This window comes from Gobio gobio (assembly GCF_949357685.1).
Source record: "Gobio gobio genome assembly, chromosome: 16".
NCBI classification, from domain to species: Eukaryota; Metazoa; Chordata; class Actinopteri; order Cypriniformes; family Gobionidae; genus Gobio; species Gobio gobio.
The window spans coordinates 28,202,856-28,224,666 of record NC_137109.1 but is presented as its reverse complement, the minus strand read 5'-3'; the positions used below and the strand labels follow the sequence as shown (position 1 = coordinate 28,224,666).

The following is a 21,811-nucleotide window of genomic DNA, read 5'->3' as shown; positions in this document are numbered from 1 at the left end:
TAAAGGACATTTTCCAACACAAATAACTTTTTTTTTGCAGTGGAAAGGTTCTATAAATGTTAAAGGTTCTTTATGAAACCATTGATGCTAATAAAGATATTTTATGTTTGAGAGTGTACCTCATTTCAATGTGTGAAAAGTAGATGTCTTGCTAATTTAACAAAGTTCTCTTATCTCAATTTCACCTGTGCATAGACTCCGAATTACAATCCAAAGATTCAGGTAAGCAGGCTTTATTTAATTTATTTAATATATATAGTACATATGCTTTTGAAAACAATGGTCACACTTTACAATAAGGTTTCATTAGTCAACATTAGTTAAAATGAACTGCACTGTATTCTTTGTTAATGTTCAAATGTTCAACATTTACTAATACAAAATACTAGTAAAATCAAAAGTTGTGTTTTAACATTAGTTAATGCACTGTGAACTTACAATGTACAGCTGATTTTTTATTAACTAACACTAACAAATACAGTAACAAATGTATTGCTCATGGTTAGTTCATGTTAGTTAAAACACTAACTAATGTTAACAAATTAAACCTTATTGTAAAGTGTTACCAAAACAACTAGCTGCTACTGCACAGCTTTCTCATATTCTTCTATCTTACTGGTCAATAGTGGCATTCTGTTTTCAAATATTTTGTATATATGAATATTGTTTGTCTCCTGTTAGATTTATGGAGGCCCAGCAGCAGCACCAGTGATGGTCTGAGAAATGGTGACATGTGCTCTTCCTCTCTGGCAGCTAAAGGCTACAGAAGTGTCAGGCCCAACTTTCAGGATAAAAAGTCCCCCACACCAGTACGTTCTGCTGTGTTTACGTCACTCATTTGTTTTTCTTATACTTTCTGTCATTGGTGGTTTTCCTTCCACAGGAAACGCCTGTGGAAGTCCATTTGACAGGTTTTATTAATGACATTTTTAACTGTACCGGTCACACCCTTTTCTAGTGTTTAAAAACTGAGCACAAATCATAGCTCTCAACCGACTTGAATGAATCTCTGTACTTGTATTGATTTATGATAACTGTGATGGCACTTTCCACAAATAGAGTACACTATTCTATATCTATCGATCTATTCTAGATCTATTTATTTATCCAGCTACAGAGAATCTATGAATTGTAATATTATTTAATCTAATCTCCTGTACAGTATGTGTAATATGTTTGTGTTCTTATTGTCAAACAAGTGCTTGACAGAAACTTTTTAGTTGTGCCCTGCTGGTAATACAGGAGAATTTTACCACCTTATATACACATCCTCACTATAACAACCACATCCACTCCCTCTTCAATGAGAGAACAGTATCTGACCAGAGCTCTAATATCCAAATGCCCACTCTCCTTAATCAGGCACAAGAGCACAGTGTCCATTCCCACAGACTGCTGTACACAGAGGACCAAATCTTATGCTCTTCACAAGCAGAGCAGTCCCACTTGCACCCTCCATCTAGTGGGTTGGAGAGACACGTAGCTTCCTTCTCCATTCGCATTAACCCTAGGCCACAGATATCAGGACGGCGCACACAGGCACTGTCTTTGAGACCCCCTACCCCTCCTAAAAGGATGGACCTCCCGGATAGCCACTCACGCCCCTGCCCTCCACTGCCATCTGCAGCCCCTCCAGTGGTATATGTCATGTATTTCATAATCACATATGCATTAGCTTAATAACACCCTCCCCTATATCATGCTGTGTCTTAGCAAACATAACTAATCCTGTTTCTCCATTTTGCGCTGATGAACATTCAGGTTCCTGTCTTTGTATATTCAAAAAATAAAAAGGTTATTTGAAATTTAATAAGATTTCACAATATTACTGTTCTCAGTATATTTTTGTAATAAAATATATTATTTATCATATATATATATATATATATATATATATATATATATATATATATATATATATATATATATATATATATATATATATATATATATATATATATATATATATATATATATATATAGTGTTGGGGCAAATATTGGTTACAATATTGTGTTACTCCCTAAAATAAGGAACTAATTGCGTAATGTTATAATGTGTGTTATGTTCATTTTTCACGTAGCTTTTTCTCAGCTGAGCTGTGCTGCTTGTTTTTTTTTTTTTATTCTATATTTGGCTAACACTAAAGGCCCTTTCACTGCAAAAGGGAAATTAAAATTCACGACTGTTTAGTAGAGGGCGCAGCTCAGACAAACATTTCAGCTGTGCTGCCATTCTGAATCGCAGAAGATTAGGACGCAAACGAAGTTCAACACTTTTTCTTCAGCAATAAAAAATGAAACACAAAAGTCATTTTTGCTTATTAGTATGGTTTAATTGGATCATCAAAGGGCAACAGCAAAGACATTGAGATTAAATACATAAAGTATATTAGGGTAATTTAACATTTAATTATTTCAGTTTGCGTAATTTTCTGAGTGTGCATTTCACTGTTTTTATTCATTTTTCTGTTTAACACAACAGAAGATATTTTAAAGAATGTTTGGTAATCATTAATTGATGGTAGCCATTGACTTCCATGGTAAGAAAAAAAAATATACAATGGCTACCTGTTACCAACATTGTTACCAACATTCTTCGAAATAAAAAAAAGAAACTCATGCAGGTTTGGAACAGCATGAGGGTAAGTAAATGATGACAGAATTTTCATTTTTAGGTGAACTATTCCTAACCAATGTCTTTGATGCTGAGTTACTTTTTTAGGGAGTAACACAATATTGTAATGCATTACTTTTAAAAGTAACTTTCCCCAAAACTGCATATGCGTATACATATTTTCTGCAAGATGTGACTTTAAATGCTTTAAATTGGTTGTCACCTCATTGTGATCTTTTTTTTTTTTACTTTTTGTTTTAGCATTATGCTTTAATGCAACATTGGAATAACATTTTGATCTGTAACCCCTCCATCCTCTCTAACGCACAGCCATTCGCTGCATCACTTCACTACGTCTCTCTCACGTGCTGTGCCAACTGCTGAGTCTCATCTGTACCACTCTCCTCTCTGTCATTCAGCCTGAGGTACCAGTCCTTCTTAAACAAACCTATCCTGGAACTGCACTGACCTCACAGTCACCCCCTAATCGGCTCAGATTCTCCCTCGATTTCATCAGCTCCAGAGCACCTGACCTTCACCCCGAGAACCCTTCTCCAGGCCCTCCCTCTCCCTGCTCGGAGCCTCCACTGGGGCAGAGCCGCTGCTCTTCCCGCACTCAGAGCGAAGCTTCCACAGCAGTGCTGGAGGAGTTGAGGGTGTGCGGATTAGGCCCAGAGGGTGGCTCTCGTACCCCTTCTCCAACCCTCAGCCAGATGAGTGCGGTCACAGACAACATGTGGTTACACTTCCCTGCAGCTAGCACTGCTAATGTAACTATTCACCGGCAGTTCAAAACTCTGTCATGTCATGTCTGTCTTACTGTTTCTGTTTTAGAAGTACTCCTACCTCCATTTTTACATTTTATTTTGTAGCAAGGAATAAAATAATCATGTGTTGAACTTTCTACTCATCAAAGAATACTGAAAGAAATTAATTGGTTTTCATAAAAATATAAATTTGTATCATGTGACACTGAAGACTGGCTGCTGAAAATTCACAGGAATAAATTACATTTTAAAATATAGCCTGCCCTATTACTATAGAAAACAGTGATTTTAAATAGTAATAATATTTCACAGTATTACTTTCTTTTTTACTGGATTTTAATCATTTTAATCAGTCTTGGTGAGGGTTTTCTTGAGACTTTCAAAAACATTAACAAATGTAATCAACCCTAAACTTTTGAACAATATTTATTTTTACTCTCTTACCCTTTTTCATAATTTGATCCCTTTGAATACTCCATTAGCTCATTTCTACTTGCCTTGTACAACATTATTGTCGATTGTTTCTAATTTGGTTTTATTCCTCTGAATTTGTAGGGGCTGGTTCAACAGACACTAATATCAATTGTGCAGTGTTCACATTTAGTGATTTCAGCATTTCTTCTCTGTGGAATTATAACAATACTAACATCACCTCTGCTCTAGATTTACATCAACTCTGCATCAGGGGTCTTAAGGGTCGTCACTAACACATTTTGCCATGCCGATTGTCTTGATTTTGTTGTGTCAATGCTAAGTTTCTCTGTATAACACACAATATCTTTGTCAAAGATTTTAGGTGTAGGAGATCATGGTTTAGTTGAGACTTCTTGTATTGCTTTGGTGGTATCTCTTTTTTTATGCTAACACTTCCTAACCACTAACCTGGAAATAATTCATTCCAAATTCTAAAACCCATTATTGTTGTTTTTCCCCCTTAATATCTTCCCAGTTGGTGGGCACTGTATTTGGTTTGCTTATTTTACTAGTCAATCCACAAGTCTTTGGAGGTTTTGTTTTCTTTGTTTTGTTCTGTATTCTCTGTCAACTTTTATTAAGGTTTACAGATGTCATCTGTGCTATAATTGTTCAATCTCAGTGTAATTTATTATGCCTAAAAATGGTTCTTCAGTTAACAGGGTCTTTGTGTTTTGTTATACAGGGCCAGATGACTGTGAATGGGGGTTTGACAGTGCCAGCAAGTCCTCGTAGTCACCTCCAAAGACCCTTCTCTCCATCAACATACCCCCCTCCTCCTTCACTGAGCCCTAGTATTACAGCCATGCAGCAGGCTAGAACCACTGGTGAGTACTTAAGCTAATCAAATACTTCCCCGTGCTCTTGTGCTCCTTATTGATTTCCTCATTTGTAAGAACAAAGAAACTGGTATATTGCATCTCAGTTTTAAGCTAGTTTAACCACATCCACAGGTTATATAACCACATTACAAACATGTTTCTCCCAAATAGTGTTAAATAAGTTATGGGTCGGTTTTCCAATAAATTATGACTTTTCTTTGAACAATCCCGATATTGACTAACAGAGCAGTCTGATTCATGAAAAATTGACTCTCAAAAGCGGTCCTTTTGAGTGAATCAAAAACAACATACCAGCATGGAACAGAGCAGTCTGACTCATGAACAAATGACTCTCATAAGCTGGTGCTTTTTAATGAATCAATAACATACAGCGTGACCAGAGCAGTCTGATTCACGAACAAATGACTTGCATAAGCTGGTCCTTTTCAGTAAATCACTAACATACAGTGTGTCCAGATCAGTCTGATTCACAAACAAATGACTCTCACAAGCTGATCCTTTTGAGTGAATCAAAAACAACATACCAGTGTGACCAGAGCAGTCTGATTCACAAATAAATGACTCTCATTAGCCGACTCTCATTTTATGCCTTGTTCATGCATATATTGCAGTATATCGGGTTACACTTTATTTTGATGGTCCACTTAAGATATTCTGCTGACCATAAGTAATATTGCACCTACATGTCAACTATCTCTCATGAGAGTATTAGTTAAGTATTAGTAGACTTTTAGGGGTAGGGTAAGTAGAATGGGGTTAGGGTTAGTAGAATAAGTTGACATGTAGGTGCAATGTTACTTAATAGGATGTCTAAATGAACCATCAAAATAAAGTGTTATTGCGACGCCAGACGCGACACAACTCTTTTTTTGCTAGATTCAGATGCAGTTATCATTTTCACGTCCAGTTGTTTAAATAGCAAATGCACTCGCGCATCTGTTCGCCCATGGCCGTGCTGGTCTGAAAACGAGGTGTGCGCATTGTTGCTATTTTGAGGCAACTGAAAACGACTGCGGCATTGACCAACAAAATTTGTGTTATTTAAAGGGCGCATTAGTAATGTGCGCCTATAGGCGGGTACACAACGTGCGTACACTCTGCTTATTACACACACAGGGACGCGCAGCAGCACACAAACATTTTTAAATATTAAAAATATTCCTCTCTGGAGTAGCGTTCAGTCTTTCTGCTCGCAAATTCCACCATTTAAAAAGCGAATCCGCCATAGTGCAAGTGCAACTGGCTTTTAATAGGAATGGGAGATGAGACTCTGATTGGTTTATTGCACATTGCGCCCAAAACACACCCATGACTCTTTAAGAGACCAGGTACAACCCTTTTGGAACATGTGCCCAGATCGTTAAAATAGGGCCCTTAATCAGTCTTAAACACTGACCTGTGTAATTTTAGAATTAGCAGGGAGAAAATGAATTCCATATGTTGAACATTATAACTGAAATATACCATATTGAAGTGAATCAAAATTGAATCTAGAGTTTGTGAATCAGAAACAAATTGGATCAGCAAATCTTTATTGATACCCAGCCCTAATAAGTAGCATAATATGTGAACATGGCTTTAATAGTTAATCAAAGACATGGTGTAGCAAAACTGTAAAAATACATATATTCCAGAATGGCCGTTGTTGATGTTTAAGTAATTCCTACCTTCCACCTGTCCTGTAAACATCTGTACTGCCAAGTGTATCTCATTGCAGTGCAGCTGTAAAAATGATCTCCCTGGTCTCTGAAAAAAATCACTGATGATGTGCCAGGCTCTGATGAAGTACTAATGAGTAAGAAAGCGTGACTTGACTGCAGCGGTGTTCACCGGCCGTGTGACACTAAGCGTATCTGGACTGGTCCGCTCTGAGCGTGCTCCCGCGATCTCCCTAATCCCAAGTGGCAAATGCCGGGGATTAAGCTCAAATCTGAGCTACGGAGCGGTTGGGGTGAGGGAGGAGCTGAGACACTGGGATTAGAGCGTCTGTATGCGTGAGGCTGGCCTTTGTCTCTGCAGAGCCTATTTTGCTGTTTTTCCCCCAAAAGGCTTCAGTCTGAATGCCTGCACATGTCGGACTGTGTGTGTAGAACTGCTTTCTATGCTTAATATTCTATGCCGGAATTCTGGAATCAACATATTTATGGATTCTTTCTCCTGATTTGGAATTACAGTATGCACTGCATCCCTGACCTGGCTGTGTTTCACAGTTACGAACATGGGAATGTTGGTTAGTTCCATGGGGATTACTAAAAACTCACTCACCCCAACCTGACCCTGTCTTCCACCCATCAGCCTCTGAGTCTAGCACTCCAATCTACGCTATCGTGGATCCTCCTGCACGAGCACCTCAGACTGACAGGAAAGAAACAACAGGGAAAGCTTTGCAATATACTGGCATCGGTCCTGTGGATGAGTCCGGGATTCCCATTGCCATACGGACGGTGAGTGAATGCTGTTCTGGGATGTTAATCTTTTGTTTCCATATTTGGTAACATTTTATTTTGACAGTCCACGTTAGACATTCTACTAACTATAAGTACCTTTGCAACTACATGTCATCTAACTCTCATTAGAGTATTAGTAGACTGTCTGCTTAATATCTGCTAACACTAACACAGTAACTTTGCATTTACATTGAACCCTAACAAACCCTAATTAATTGGACTTCTAATATTTTTGTCATTTCTCTAAATGTTATGAACATTTCTACCACAATGTAATTTCTACCACATCTCAAATTATGTATTGTGTTTTGCAGAATTCTGTGGTTGAAATAACTAAATACACATAAATATATATATATATACAAAATTACACGTTTATTACAATTAATGCACAGTATATATTACAGTATTTTAACAGAAAATATTAAAATTATTTTTTTTAGATTATTTTGCTATTGTATGTTTATGTTTTAATTCATACATATTTTATAGATATAATATATTCATACATAATTCATAGTTTAATATTAAGTCTGGGTTTGGTAGAAGGGTACAACAATAAAAATCTATAATAAGGCATTTGAAAAGTAACAAATATATACTGTATATCATATATATATATATATATATATATATATATATATATATATATATATATATATATATATATATATATATATATATATATATATATGATGAATGTGTGGCAAAGTTTAAAAGAAAGTTTAAATGTGACATTTTTATTGAAATAATGCTTTCAGATGTGTTATTTATTATAAATATTATATAATATATAAATGTATTATATAACCCCTGGGACATAAAGTGCCTAAAGTTAAAGAAACACCCATAGGTTAGTGGAGAAACTCATACTGTAACTACTACAGGCTTATTTAGAGTTAATCAATAGTATGCTATTCGCAATAAATATGTTTGCCTAAAAGCTTAGCATTAATTTTGATATAACTTGTCCCTCTGACTCTTTATTGGCTCTGGAGACATTCTCGGAAGTGCATACATATAATTGTTAATTCCGGAATTAATCTTCAATCGGTCTCTGGTCACATGGGACTGGCTGTTTTGATTTGTGCACTAAATCACATTTTCCCACACTGAGTTTTATTTAGCTCCAGGGAAACAGGGGCAGCTGTGCTCAGCATCATTGATGGACCAGCAGACAGTGATGTGTCTCTCTCAGCTTAACGTAGAGAGGCCAGTTGCATCAGCATTTTTATAGGAGCCTTTTGCTTCCAGAATTTTGGACTCAAGGTCATGGAGCACTTTCGGGTTGCTATTTGTTTTCTAAACTATGCTTCTGAACCTTGGAATCTTAATCCGTAAGGACCGGGAATGCCTGTAATCTAAAAATGCTTGTTTTGTTTTGTTTTAGACTGTTGACAGGCCAAAAGATTGGTACAAGACCATGTTCAAACAGATTCATGTGGTGCCTAAATCAGGTAAGACTGGATCTTTTGTATTTACCTTCATTTTACATTAAAAAGTTATACCTTGCATTTCCTATAGATGTAAAGAAAGAAGAATATTAAGAAATCATAAAAAGACCTACTTAGAACAAGCCTATTATGTAGTTATTAGAAAGTTATTAGTATTACACTGACATAATAACATATTATATTACACTATTTTAAAGCAATTTTTAAGGCATTTATGCAACATAGAAATTGAAATAATTTGTTTTATTGCAAACTAAACAGGATTATAGATTGTGTTATCTTGTGTACATTTATAATGTATTATTTTACACTGTACATTACATAAACAGATACTATTTTGTTTTATGAAAGCAAGGGATATACAGAACACTCGTTTCATTGCTATTGTGATTTTATAGGGGTCATGGATTGATAAATCAAATTTTCCTTGATCTTTTGACATGTAAGAGTCCATTGTACTATAAAAACATCCTGTAAGTTTCAGAACTTAACACCCCCTCTAAATGATATTTAGAATTTGGTGTAAACATCATGCTGACATTATTAATACACTTCGGGAAACATAAAATAAGAAAAATGTAGTTCAGGACCTGCACCCGCGCTCCTATTTGCGTGTCTCTGTTTAAGAGCCAATAGAAACCAAATGGGTAGCTCAATAATTCTTTTTGCATACAAAATTAGAGATGTCTCCAACAAGTCTCCAACATGCTCCTGTTGCGTTGTTTTCACCCTCTGATGAGTCTGCACAAATTGCTTAATATGCGAACAGAAAAAAAACAAAAAAACAAACATAATCATTTACGGTCATCACGAGATGTTCCTCACAGAGTTATGAATAATAAAACTCTATAGGCGCACAGGTGCTAACTAAAAACAAATATAAATTTCACGTGACGTTTTTACTCATAACTTCATGACACCATCACAGATCGTAGTAAATGGCACAGCATTGTTTACAGCAGATTCTTACGATTAAAATGCATTGCATTGATCATGAGATATTCCCAAGTAAAGGTCTCTGCAGGACGGTAATAGGAGTTACCAGATCAGTGGGCGAGGTCATAAACAGAGGGGCGTTTCAACCGTGTTACCTGATTTGCCCATGTCACAGTGAGGGTAGGGTTTAGGGGTGGGGTCGTGTGAAGGGCATCATTTTCATTGCATGATTTATAAACACCCATCAGTTTAAAAACACCCACAAATTTAGAATGCCCACTTTTGTTCTGCAGAGACCCCATACTCGATATTTCTCATGGAGGAACAATTTAAAAAATGCCCATTAGGGGGCGTCAAGGGCTACCTTGGTTCCAAATGCTGTAACTTTTGATTACTTTATGCTATCACCACAAAATTTTATCCAGATGCAGCACACATGTAGGGAAGCTTCAACAAAAAGAAATTCCCTCCAACCTTATTTTCTTCCTGAATTATTGCATGTCAAATAAGAAAAAATATGTAAAACTGTATATATATATATATATATATATATATATATATATATATATATATATATATATATATATATCCATCCAAATGTAATGTAATTTATATTTTCTAAAAAGTTAGTGTTCTATAAAACAATACCTACCTTTAGGCTCTCAGTCTTTACTTTTGTGTATGTCACTCAGAAAAAAAAAATCTAAAAATGCCTTAAAGGGTTAATTGTGTCAGACAAGATAAAGACCTGTATTTTCTGTGTGACTGAGGACCTGCCTGCTAGAGGGATAGTTTTTTTTTTTTTTTTTTTTTGCAGAGAAGGGCAAACTAGGGCCATCTAATGAGTACTGACAACAAAAGAGCTTTACTCAGCAGGTTGTGGATTACAAGTGTGTTCATTACTGGAAATGGACTGTCAGATGGTTTGTCTGAAAGATTACAGGGGTCACAGGATCAACACCCTCATTTTGCTTCCTATTATGTTTTTATTATCTTACTCCCACATCCTGCAAATGCCACGCCATTTACTTTTTTGTGAAATGTGCAATCCATAGTATATATAATCCATATATAAGGTACGCAATGTAAAGTTTACATTGTTTACAAGTTACAAGTTTACAAAACAAAACTGCAAGTATTTTGCGGAATAACATTGTTTTAGTTGTGCTTCGGCTCTGCGTGACTGTGTGGATGAATATTGTTAACTGACTATCTCAAGATGTTACTGTAGCTATACCCTTTAATAGACACGGTACTTTCTTGAAAATAAATTCCAGCACAACACTACAACAACCATAATGAAATTACCCTTTACAATAGATAATGCTTTACAATAAACTCTGTTAGAGAACTACATATAGCAATTTATCTATTCAATAAAATACATTACCCAGCTGTTGAGCAATAAAAACACCATCTCCGCATCGCTTTTACAACATTTCAAATCATTCAGTTCTTGCCATCTCTGAAAATCCAAGCAAATGTTGATTCTTGTTTTATTATGAGCTCTGTTGCAGTTTCTTTTTGCCAGCAGACTCTCCTATGTTCTGTGTGTTTTAAAAAGGCCATTCCCCTGAGGTTCGGGATTTATCTGCTCCATGTCAAACTATCTCGCTCGTTGTGACAACTAACATATGCCACTCCCACACCATACATGCGTCAAGGTAGCCAGATCAATCTTTCTCTATTTACGGATATGACGAGACACGCAGGGTAGAGTGACGTATGTAAGCAATTTCCCACGAAAACCATCCCGCTTAGACTAAAAACACTCGTAATAGGCTGAATCAGGGTAAGACAAAAACATGTTTTGGAAGAAGGATTGATGGTGTATTGACTCAATATTTAAGTTTTGTTCATTTTGAACAAAAAAAAGTTACATAGTGTACCTTTAATCATGTTTACTTATTTGTTTTCACAGAAAACGAGTGGTCTGGATCCCATACTGCCACAGACCCTGTTACAACTATTTCCAAACAAGGTTTTTCTTTGTTTAACATTACTGTAAAGCAAACATATTGATGCCAAAAAAATGCAATACGTATAAAGTATTTTTATTGTTTACATTTTGTTTAAAAATAAATTAATTTATATAGTAATAAATGATTTTTTATTTCAATAAAATATATTTCTGTATAAAAATATATTTATATATAAATAAAATACTTCCGTAATTTTTGTTATTAAATAAATAATAATAACAATAATAATAATTATTATACTGCATTTTGAAACTAACCATACTGAAATATACCATATTTCTTTCAGATAAGCATGCTGCCCCTAATGCTGTTCAGGTTCATCCTGCACCTAAAACCGGCACCTACCGGCCCATCACCAAGAGTGTCTCTGATAATGGCGTATACAGTTTCAGGGTTCCAGCTGCCTCTTCTCTCCCTTCTCCTCTGCCCACATCAGCATCCACACAGCAGAGATCCAATGAAAGGGAGGCACCACAGAGAGGCAGGAGCACACCTGACATGTGAGAACCACCTATCCATGCTTACACAATGACAACATTTTTCAGGCAAATCATGCATCTTACAGCATATGCTACTACATCTAGATTTACTGGCAATATTTGTTTTTTTTTGCATGTTTCCCAGGAATGAGTGGGGACCTCCTGATAGAAAGGTTGACACACGGAAATATAGAGCAGAGCCAAGGAGTATTTTTGACTATGAGCCGGGGAAGTCATCTATCTTAGAGCAAGAAAGAACGGTAAGTAATCAGTGTTTTTTAATGTTTAATATGTTATATTTTTGCACGAAACTTTAAAAAGATCCATATTGAATAAAATGAGCTAAATACATTGTGAGCATAGTTTTAAAGGTAAATTAATTATTTATGGTTTGTTTGAAGCTAGCAGCACAAAGTCCATAAAGAGGCTTTTTTTTTTTTGTATTTTGTATTGGCACAGACATATTGATCTTAGAATTAATGCCCCATGACCTTATGGGTATAGACAGATCGTAAACCAGATGCATCTAATGAAATACTATCAATCTGTGGATCCAGTGTTAGCCGCTCTGCGGGCATGATGCACCATATGCTCATTGACTAAACGGAGTTCTTCTTATATTTTAATGGAATTGTATTAACAATATACATGACAATATACAGTTGTAGTTACATGATGAGCTTTCTGTATATGTTAAAAGAATCACCACAAACGTTTGCCCTAATCGAGTGGAAGTGCTTTAGCAAGCTTGTGTAGAGTCACTCAATAGAACACATAAATTGCAAGTCCATTAGAGCGTGGTGTGGTCAAGGTCACTAATAAGGTTGGGGAAACCAATTTGCTCCTGTTGGAGCAGTTTGTCCTTGTGCAGTGAGCAATTGTTATGTGCCGCTGCCCTCTGCTGGATAGGAGGGGGAAATAAACATTTTACTGTTGCTGTTTTCATCCGTTTTGAGCTCTGCTGAACTTTTCTTGTTCCTTGTCAGCTGAATACATTTTTCATTTTATATCTGTATCTGATTGTCACATTCCCATGATTACCTCAGTTCATCCCTTCCTGTCATCTTCTTCTCCCACTTGCTTACATTCTCAACACCAGACAAGTAACTTAACACCTGAGGACATAGATTTAGAGAATGAGCCGTGGTATAAGTTCTTTGCTGAACTGGAGTTTGGGCGGCCGGTAAGTGTGGCTTTGGTTTGGTGCTGCTAGCATGCCGCTTGTGATTGGTGTGGGGGTGGAAAGGTCAGATACGTGCTGTACATGCTGCCGACCTGTAATGGTCATGTCTGAAATGACTGGTTGGAATGACCAAACAATTCTGTATGCTGTAACACATACGATAGAGTTTGATAATGAGCCTCGCTTCCTCTTAACAGCATTTTAGTCTTTGCAATCAAGGCTTTGATTTCTTGTTTTTTTGTACACATTAAACTACTGGTCACTGATTATAAAATCTGTTTTGGAATTAATTTTGCTGTTATTTGCATGACTTTTACTGTTTGCTGGATTTACAAACTAGATGTTTTGACTGTCGTCTTACTCTTTGTGCAAGGTGTGTGTAGTTCTGCAGTCGTAGGCTTGCCGTGTTATAGGTTGTGATAATATAAAAGCAGATATACTGCAGTGTGTAGTGTTTTTGTTGCATATATGCAACTTAAGTTTGTGGTCGTCACATTGTTCTCCAATCTCCTCAGTCATGTGATTTTACTTTCTCCCTTGTTATGTCACTGTTTCTCTGATCATCCCCTCCTCTATCCCACCTCTGGCTGAAGCCTCCAAAAAAACGTCTTGATTACAATCCAGAGAGCGCACCTCGATTCCGCGCAGAGGTAAAAAAAAATGAATGAATGAATCCAAATTGAGTGAGTGAGTGAGTGAGTGAGTGATTAACTGCTTCACTGGCATACTATATTGACTGACTGACTAAGAGAGAGAGAGAGAGAGAGAGAGAGAGAGAGAGAGAGAGAGAGAGAGAGAGAGAGAGAGAGAGAGAGAGAGAGAGAGAGAGAGAGAGAGAGAGAGAGAGAGAGAGAGAGAGAGAGAGAGAGAGAGAGAGAGAGAGAGAGAGAAATGAATAGAAACAGGCTAGTGCCTACCTTCTGAACCCAGCCTATTTTAATATTACTTACAGTTTTTCTGAGTCGCTTTGGTACATTTCTCAGATCAGAATTGAAATTCTCAAAACTACCTTTTCAATCTTCACATCATTGTGTCACTTGTGCACATCAAAAAAGCAGTTTCTCATTTCTTTGAACAAGTTGCAAATGCTTTGGTACATCCATGCAAATGATTATGTACAATTCTCTGCTGTTTCCTACATTATCAACTGCTTACGTCATGTTGATCAAAATGTATTATAATGGGTCTCTGTTGAATAGTCTTACCCCCCACAACATTTAGCCATTAGTTCATAGCATAAGTCTTTACATGCAAAATGGTTGAACAAGTTGTCATAATATGTCAAGCATATTTCTATACATTTCCCTTAGACGTTCAGATTTTGAGCAAGAGACTGGCTTTTGCAGGTAATCCATGGTGTTTTGCTATTTGTACGAATTGTTTTGAGAAATGCACTTACTATTTTGCAAATGTCCAGGATGATTCGAGAAATGTACCAAAGTGACTGAGAAAAACTGTAATTTCGGTTATAACACTAAGCTCATTGTTTCAAGTGGAGCAATACACTATTTGATATATGAGACATATTAGACAACAGAACTGACAAAATAAAAGCTTATGTGCTGTAGAATTACTTTGGATTAGTATGTAAATCATGTTCAGACAGAGCAATGACTAAAACAAAGAAAAAAAAAATAAGCACAGTTGGCTGCATATTAGGATGGCATGGTAAATTTGAGTTAAGAACATTCTAGGGATCATCTCTGATCATTATTTAAGTGGAAATGCTGCAGGTGAAAGTGTGAGACATGTTTTGTCCCATGTCTCAAGAATCAGTGTACTCCATGTGCAACCATGTCAGCTTCTTTTTTTGTCATAACATTTTTGTCTATTATTCCATTGCATATTTGTAATAAGACGGGCACTTCCTCATGGCTCTCATCTGTCGATTCTGTCCATGTGTTTGTAGTAGGTGAAGGATCTATGGACATGCTCTGTACAGTATCATGTTACATATCCTGTTTCACTCAGGGGCTTTTTTCTGTCATTGTAAATATAGTTTGCTAGCTGTCAAAGGGAGAAATGAATTAAGAATAATGGTTAAACTGAACTGGTATTGCACAAGCAAAAGTGGGGCAAATGTGAGTGAATTTGTCCTAAAATCTGACCACTGTAAAGACAGAATATAACTTATAGGCCAAAGTAGTAACAGTTATGGTTTGAGGAATGCTGTAAATCCAAACAAATAATTGCTAATAATTGTCACAGAGGTTTTGCAGCCAAATTTTGAGCTTGCTAGTGTGGTATCTGTCATTCAGAGCTGTATTTATGTTGAATAGATGTAAACGTGTCACACTGAAGAGACATTCCTGGTACTGCATGCTTGGGCTACTTTTAAAGAGGGTTAAAAAAACGCATGGGGCGTCTGCTGCTGGTCTGAAGAGCTGTTCCAGATAACACTGCTCAGAGATTCAGCAAACTGGAAGATGATTATCTACTCCAGCCATGCGTACAAGGAATTCCCTGCTTTGTTCGACATAGAAGCCCTTGTAAGTGATCGAACACGTCTAGCTGTCCTGGGAATGGCTGGGCTTTTCGAAGGACAGCTGCCAATGTCACGTATCCAAACATAAGACGTTTTACTGTTTTTAACCATTGTTGGATTTATGAAGGAGAGCACTAGGAGCATCAAGGACTACTGTACAGTAAGTGTGGACATTAAGTGAGGAATTCACCCTGCTCTTTCTTCTTCATCTGTTTCAGACCTCCCTTTATCAGCCATCCGCAGACAGGAGCCTTGAAAGGCCATCAAGGTAGGTTTACTGTGAATACATTGACCCCAAAAAAACATTTGGACACACAAGTCACAAAAATCTATACATTTAATTTCATAGATTTTCAAAAATATCTATATTTTTTAGATGAAAAATATCAAACCATGTGACATCTAAAAACAGACCTTTTCTCAAAACATTTTTACAATGACTTTTAACCAACTGGTCCCTATGTCATTCTTTGTGGATGTATGGTGCATGTTATTACATTAAACAGAACAGGTGTGTTCCACTAAGTTTTAACATTCAGAAAATTTTTAGCAGTGTTTTTACTCTTTACTTCCATCACATTCATTCTCTAGCTCTGCAAGTGATAACAAGAGGAGACGGAAATCTGAACCTGCAACAGCTCAGCCCAGGGCTCAGAGCAGCGTGGGCACAACACAAACATCTGTGAGACCACCAGAGCTGCCCAAGAGCAGCAGCCCCCTGAGGAATCCCCTCACCAGCCCCTGTTCTCCTGCCGCCACCAGGACTAAAGGTAGACGTCAGACGAACAGTCACATTTGTACACCTTATTGAAAGAATAAGCAACAGGGGAAGGTTTGCCGACAATTCTCATTTTGCTCCTTACAGCACAAGCAGAATTTTAAATGACTTTCCCTTTGCATGAATAAAGTTCAATGAATTATTTAGTGTTTACAATCTTGCCTCAGTGTAGTGTAGCATATCAATTGCTTCTTCTTTATTCAACAAGGGCTTGTTGATCAAGATGTCTGATTTCTTTCCAGTTTTCTTCCAGGTCATTGTATAAACGTCCTTACTTGTCTCTCCTATGGGTCAATTACCTTTTAATGTCTTCTCATGTCTCTTTTTTTTACCATGCTGCTTGTGGTGGATATCTAAGGTGGGGATGTGAGCTATATGCACACAGCACATTTAAACTGTCAAAATCAAAACCATGCTACCTCAGAATCCACATACCAAAACAAAGAGCAAAATGAGGACAGTTTCATTAATGTCTCAGATGGCTTTTCCAGCCTCCCTGAAGGCTGGAAAGGAGCCCAAGAGAACCCAGAAGACTGGATGATCACAGACGAGACCTCGTCTAAGCTCAAATCCTGGAGTTGTGATGATCTCTTGTCTGAGGGGCAGGGAAAAGAAGTGCAAACCCGTTCGGAAAGCATTGGTTCCTTGTTGCACAACGGGGATGTAGAGTCATCACAATGCAATAACGGTAGAGAGTCTGAGGATCTTAAGGAGAGGACCAGGCACCGCTCAGCCCACGATACACCAGGCTTCCTCAAACTCTACAAGAAGATGCATCACATCAACCGGCAAGAGCTGATAAACTCTACCGTGATATGCTCTGTGAAATCCAGGATCCATGAGTATGAAAGCGAACAGCGCAAGGACAGACGCACTGGCAACAAGGGCTGTAATGAAGAGGTGCCTAGGGACATGGTGCACAACAGGATTTCTGAATTTGAGAGTCTGATCCAGAAGTCCAAATCCATGCCAAATCTTGGAAATGAGTGCCTGATCAGGGGTTTTTCTAAGAGGACCAGCAGCCCCAAGCGTAGCCTCTCTATTGAGTCATTACTGGATGAAGAACCACCAGCCAGGAATCCCCCTGAAGGACGGCCTCAATACCCCAAGATAAACACACATGTGCCAATCCACATCCAAGTCACCAGTGACCAATTACAAAACTCTGCCATGCACAACGACTACTCAGACAGTGAGCATGATGCTGTAGTGTCTGATCTTAGTGACTTCATCCAGATTGAGGGCTCATCCTTCTGCAGCGAGAGGGAGTTCGACCTGTGTTCATTTGCCTCCTCCGAGAGCTTCTGCGGATCTGGGCACGCCCATCATTATCACAGGCAGCTTGTGAGCTCCTGCAAGGGCCGCTGCCCGGCTTCCTACACACGCTTCACCACTATGATTAAGCACGAAAGGGCCAAACAGGACCGGAGACAACATTTGCGAGTTGAAGAATCTGAGTTTGGCCTCAGCAAGCTTGCCTTCCTGGTCAGCCCAGTGCCTTTCCGCCGGAAGAACCTGTCACCTTTGAGTTTTTCCGGAATACCAAACTCCAAGAGCTGCATGTATGATGCTCTAGATTCGGCTCTAAAAGACATCTACGACCACATACGCGCTGAGAAGCGCAGAGGTAGCCTGCCGGACAACAGCATCCTTCATAGGTTGCTGGTGGAGTTGCTTCCCGATATTCCTGAGAGGAATTCCTCCCTGCACGCGCTTGGGAGAGGCAGCCCTACAATTCAACCTCGCTCTTACCACCCACAGCCTGACGGCATGCCAAGCCAGGACACTCACCAACCTGAGTACTCACACCTGTCCTATAGTGCCTCTCACAACCATATAGACAGCAACAACAACCAGAGGAATAACAACTTTGAATTCCGCTATCAAGGTGGCCTCTTTGGTTTCCCAAATACCCTTCGCCCCCTGTGTTTGAGTTCTGCTCCTCCACCATTGCATTGTTCCATTTGTGTTGGTGAATGTGCTTGCTTAGAACAGTGATGTCCCAACCTGCTCCTGGAGGGCCAACATTCTGCAGAATTTAGCTCCAACTTGCTCCAAAACACCTGCATGCTTTCAGGTAAGCCTAACGACCTTGGTGAGCTGGTTCAGGTGTGTTCAATTGGGGTTGGAGCTAAGTTCTGCAGGACAGTGGCCATACAGAAATAGGAATGGACACCTCTGGTTTAGAGAAAGGAATCATTATGCTGCAAGGAACTTCAGAGAGCATGACTCATTCCCACATCCTCTGCTTCATCTAGTTTTCTATTTTCTCATTTTATTATTATTATTTTTTTCAAACAATTATTTAAAGTTATTTTCCTACTCCGTTTACTATACATTTATGTAATTGGTTGATGCTTTTATGCATTTAAGGTATACATTTTATTAGATTCATGCATTGTCTGGGAATCATAACATTAGAGGAACACTACTTTGTGTGTGGGATTGCCACAAAAGAAATGTAACTTTGTTTAGTTTGTCTGTATAAATAGCTTTAGACAGATGACTTGAGCAGCTGAAGCATGCAATCTAAAAACAGAGTTGAAATTTCATTGGCTTGGGCAGAAACATACTCTCTTGTGAGAGTTAACACAGTTCTCTCTGTCAAATCTGATGGCGATGAGATCAGCCTCAGTACCTAAAATTTTAGTTGATTTGTTTTGTGAGAAGGTCAATGTTTCTGACTTTTTTTAACCATAAAGACATGCGACACTGTATACTTTTGCATAGTGAATAGTGTTTATAAATGAAGACCGTTAAGAGCAAGTGGGCTTGCCTGCACTTGGCACAGATGCCAGCTAACCATTTGCAGTTCTAGTATAAATACACATGATCTATACTGGGGATCTGAGTCTAGTGAATGGGTATAACATAACTTCTGAGATGAGTCATCGCAGTTTACTTCTTTATTATGGATAATAAAATATGTATATATTCTTATTTACACTATTTACTTTTTATTTGTCAATAAACTATGTATATTTTTGTATTTCCTTTTTTTTTTTTTTTGTGTATGTGCATTTCTCTCATCAAGCCCAAAATCATTACTTCCTATGCTTTTGCTTGTTCCCATGCATGCAATAGTGTTTGATCTCTGTGAGATTTGTCTTTGAATCTGTTTTCTTCTCTGTTCTTTTTAGATCAGGACACATCCAGAGAATATTCTTACCCTGATGTGGGCAGCCACACACCGCAGAGCAGAAGACTAACCCCTGAAGTCAGAGAGGTAAGAGAATATGCATCACTAGCAACTCTATTATTTTATCTAAGCTTTGATCAAATTGTGAATAAACCCACATCATGACAGCATGTATTAAAGTTTGATTTCTCTGCTTCATTCACTCGACAGAAACTGCCAGCCAGAGCAATATATGACTTCAAAGCACAGACAGCAAAGTAAGAAAAACTTGCAAATCATGTCACCAGTTTCTGTTCTACAATCAGCTAGTACATTTTATGTATTATTTATGTCTTTTTTTTTGTTATTTCCCCATGTGGAATATAGTTAACTTAATTTTTTTTCCCTTCCAGAGAGCTGACGTTTAAGAAAGGAGACACGGTATACATCACTCGACAGATAGATAATAACTGGTATGAAGGAGAATATCGTGGACATGTCGGCATCTTCCCCATCTCATATGTTGAGGTGTGTACTTTAATAGATAAATATTTTTAGCTTATAGGGACACTATATATTTAGATATTAATTTGTATTCTTATTCTTATTATTACATTCCTCTTTTGATTTCTGTCTCTTCACAGAAAATCCCTCCTTCAGAGAGAAATCAGCCAGCGAGACCTCCCCCTCCAGCCCAAAGCAGAGAAATTGGAGAAGCAATTGCCCGCTACAACTTTAATGCTGATACTAATGTGGAACTTTCATTAAGAAAAGTAAACATTTTCTTAGTAATGATGTCATAAATATCCTTTAGTGTCAGCTACTGCTCATTAATCCAATCTTTAATGTTTCCTACCACTTTAAGAGCATGTCTTTTTCTAAAGAATTCTCACTTTTTACTGAATGCTAATGTTCTACAGAAACTCTAACCAAATAAGTAGAAATAAAGTGACAAGACATAAAACACCTTTAAAAAAAGTCAACTTTTGCCCCAGCCAGCCACAACTTCTTCACATAGTTGTATATATTTGGTTATGATTTTGTCATTTTACACAGCATTTTTGCTTTCGATCTACCACCTTATGTCTTGTGTTGGTGTCTTCCAGGGCGAGCACATTACTCTGATGCGGCAGGTGGATAAGAACTGGTTTGAGGGCAAGATCCTAGGTACAAACAAACAAGGGATTTTTCCAGTGTCTTATGTGGACGTCGTTAAGAAGACCACAGTACAAAGTACTGGTCAACCTCCCGGGCCCAATTTACCCACCAGCTACTCCAGTGACAGACTGAACAGTAGGGTACGTTTTCAACTGCAATTTTACTTAAAAATGTCCTTAAAGTGTTTAAAACAAAAACGTTTAAGGGCCTTAAAATGATCACATATTACAGTCTTAGGATGTTTTAATCATTGTGACTAAAGATATTAGAATTTCATGGAAATGTGTATACACAAAATATATACACTGATCCAGTTAAGTGACGGACTTTATGATCTTATCTAAATAAATACTGACTTATACTTTAAATACATGATCCATGCCGACAAACGGTGCCATCAGAGGCAGTAAAACCTCTCATTCATATCATGTTACTCATATTGCCATAGGTCATGTACAGCACTATCAGTGCCAACAAGGTGGCAAGTACAAAATTAATCCTTCCTCAGATGGCAACTGTCCCAGTGCCAAAATAGATCACCTCTGTCATCTTCAGATTACCTTTGGCTTGTTGTGTAAGATAAGCCTGAGTTTAGATTAAATGCCCTTGAGTTGTAATTCCATCTAAAGAACAAAGAAGTAAAGGCTTATTCCTTCGCTCACATGAGGCGAGTCCAGCAGGATTAGATCAGATTAATCACACGTCCTGCCAGTATAGGCTAATTAAAATGTGGACATGACCTGCTGTTCTATACATGTGCTGCTCGGCTCTTGCTCTTACTGAAAGGGATGTTTTTGTAAAGGTGAACTAATGTGACTGGGCTGGACTAGTATCTTGCTTTTTCTTATTATAGCAAACATTATAGAAAAAACATTTTAACTTTGTACTACATACACTGACCCCATAAAGTATTTGGACACAGAAGTCACACACAAAAGATGAATATTATTGCATTGAACACAAAACTGCTCGGGTTATGTATATAACCCTTGTTCCCTGAGAAGGGGAACGAGCACTGCATCGTGACGACACTTTGGGGATGCTCCCTTAGCATCAGCGAATCTGAAACCAGAATGCCAACTAGGCCAATTCGA

The 21,811-nt window shown here is 37.8% G+C and overlaps 2 protein-coding genes across 7 annotated transcripts in view; both read left to right on the top strand.

The window, feature by feature from the left end:
- The window catches only part of LOC307140246 (vinexin-like), a 70,920-nt gene that overhangs the window by 37,221 nt on the left and 11,888 nt on the right, over positions 1–21,811 (top strand). For 4 of the 6 annotated variants that reach the window (XM_079839594.1, XM_079839595.1, XM_079839592.1 and 1 more), the window contains 18 exons: positions 196–222; positions 682–809; positions 3,034–3,384; positions 4,541–4,682; positions 6,993–7,141; positions 8,535–8,601; positions 11,456–11,515; positions 11,803–12,016; positions 12,141–12,255; positions 13,095–13,178; positions 13,772–13,828; positions 15,882–15,931; positions 16,255–16,433; positions 19,582–19,667; positions 19,791–19,837; positions 19,973–20,087; positions 20,204–20,332; positions 20,666–20,857. In XM_079839594.1, the coding sequence (XP_079695720.1) occupies positions 196–222; positions 682–809; positions 3,034–3,384; positions 4,541–4,682; positions 6,993–7,141; positions 8,535–8,601; positions 11,456–11,515; positions 11,803–12,016; positions 12,141–12,255; positions 13,095–13,178; positions 13,772–13,828; positions 15,882–15,931; positions 16,255–16,433; positions 19,582–19,667; positions 19,791–19,837; positions 19,973–20,087; positions 20,204–20,332; positions 20,666–20,857 (2,192 nt within the window). Of the gene's footprint in view, positions 1–195; positions 223–681; positions 810–1,362; positions 1,639–3,033; positions 3,385–4,540; positions 4,683–6,992; positions 7,142–8,534; positions 8,602–11,455; positions 11,516–11,802; positions 12,017–12,140; positions 12,256–13,094; positions 13,179–13,771; positions 13,829–15,881; positions 15,932–16,254; positions 16,434–19,581; positions 19,668–19,790; positions 19,838–19,972; positions 20,088–20,203; positions 20,333–20,665; positions 20,858–21,811 lie in introns of all 6 variants that reach the window. The other 2 variants (XM_079839590.1, XM_079839593.1) reach the window with 1 other exon arrangement.
- Positions 16,817–18,439, top strand: LOC307139502 (sorbin and SH3 domain-containing protein 2-like; the record flags this gene model as incomplete). Its single annotated transcript, XM_079838501.1, has 1 exon — positions 16,817–18,439. The coding sequence occupies one exon, from the start codon at positions 16,817–16,819 to the stop codon at positions 18,437–18,439; it is 1,623 nt and encodes a 540-aa protein (XP_079694627.1).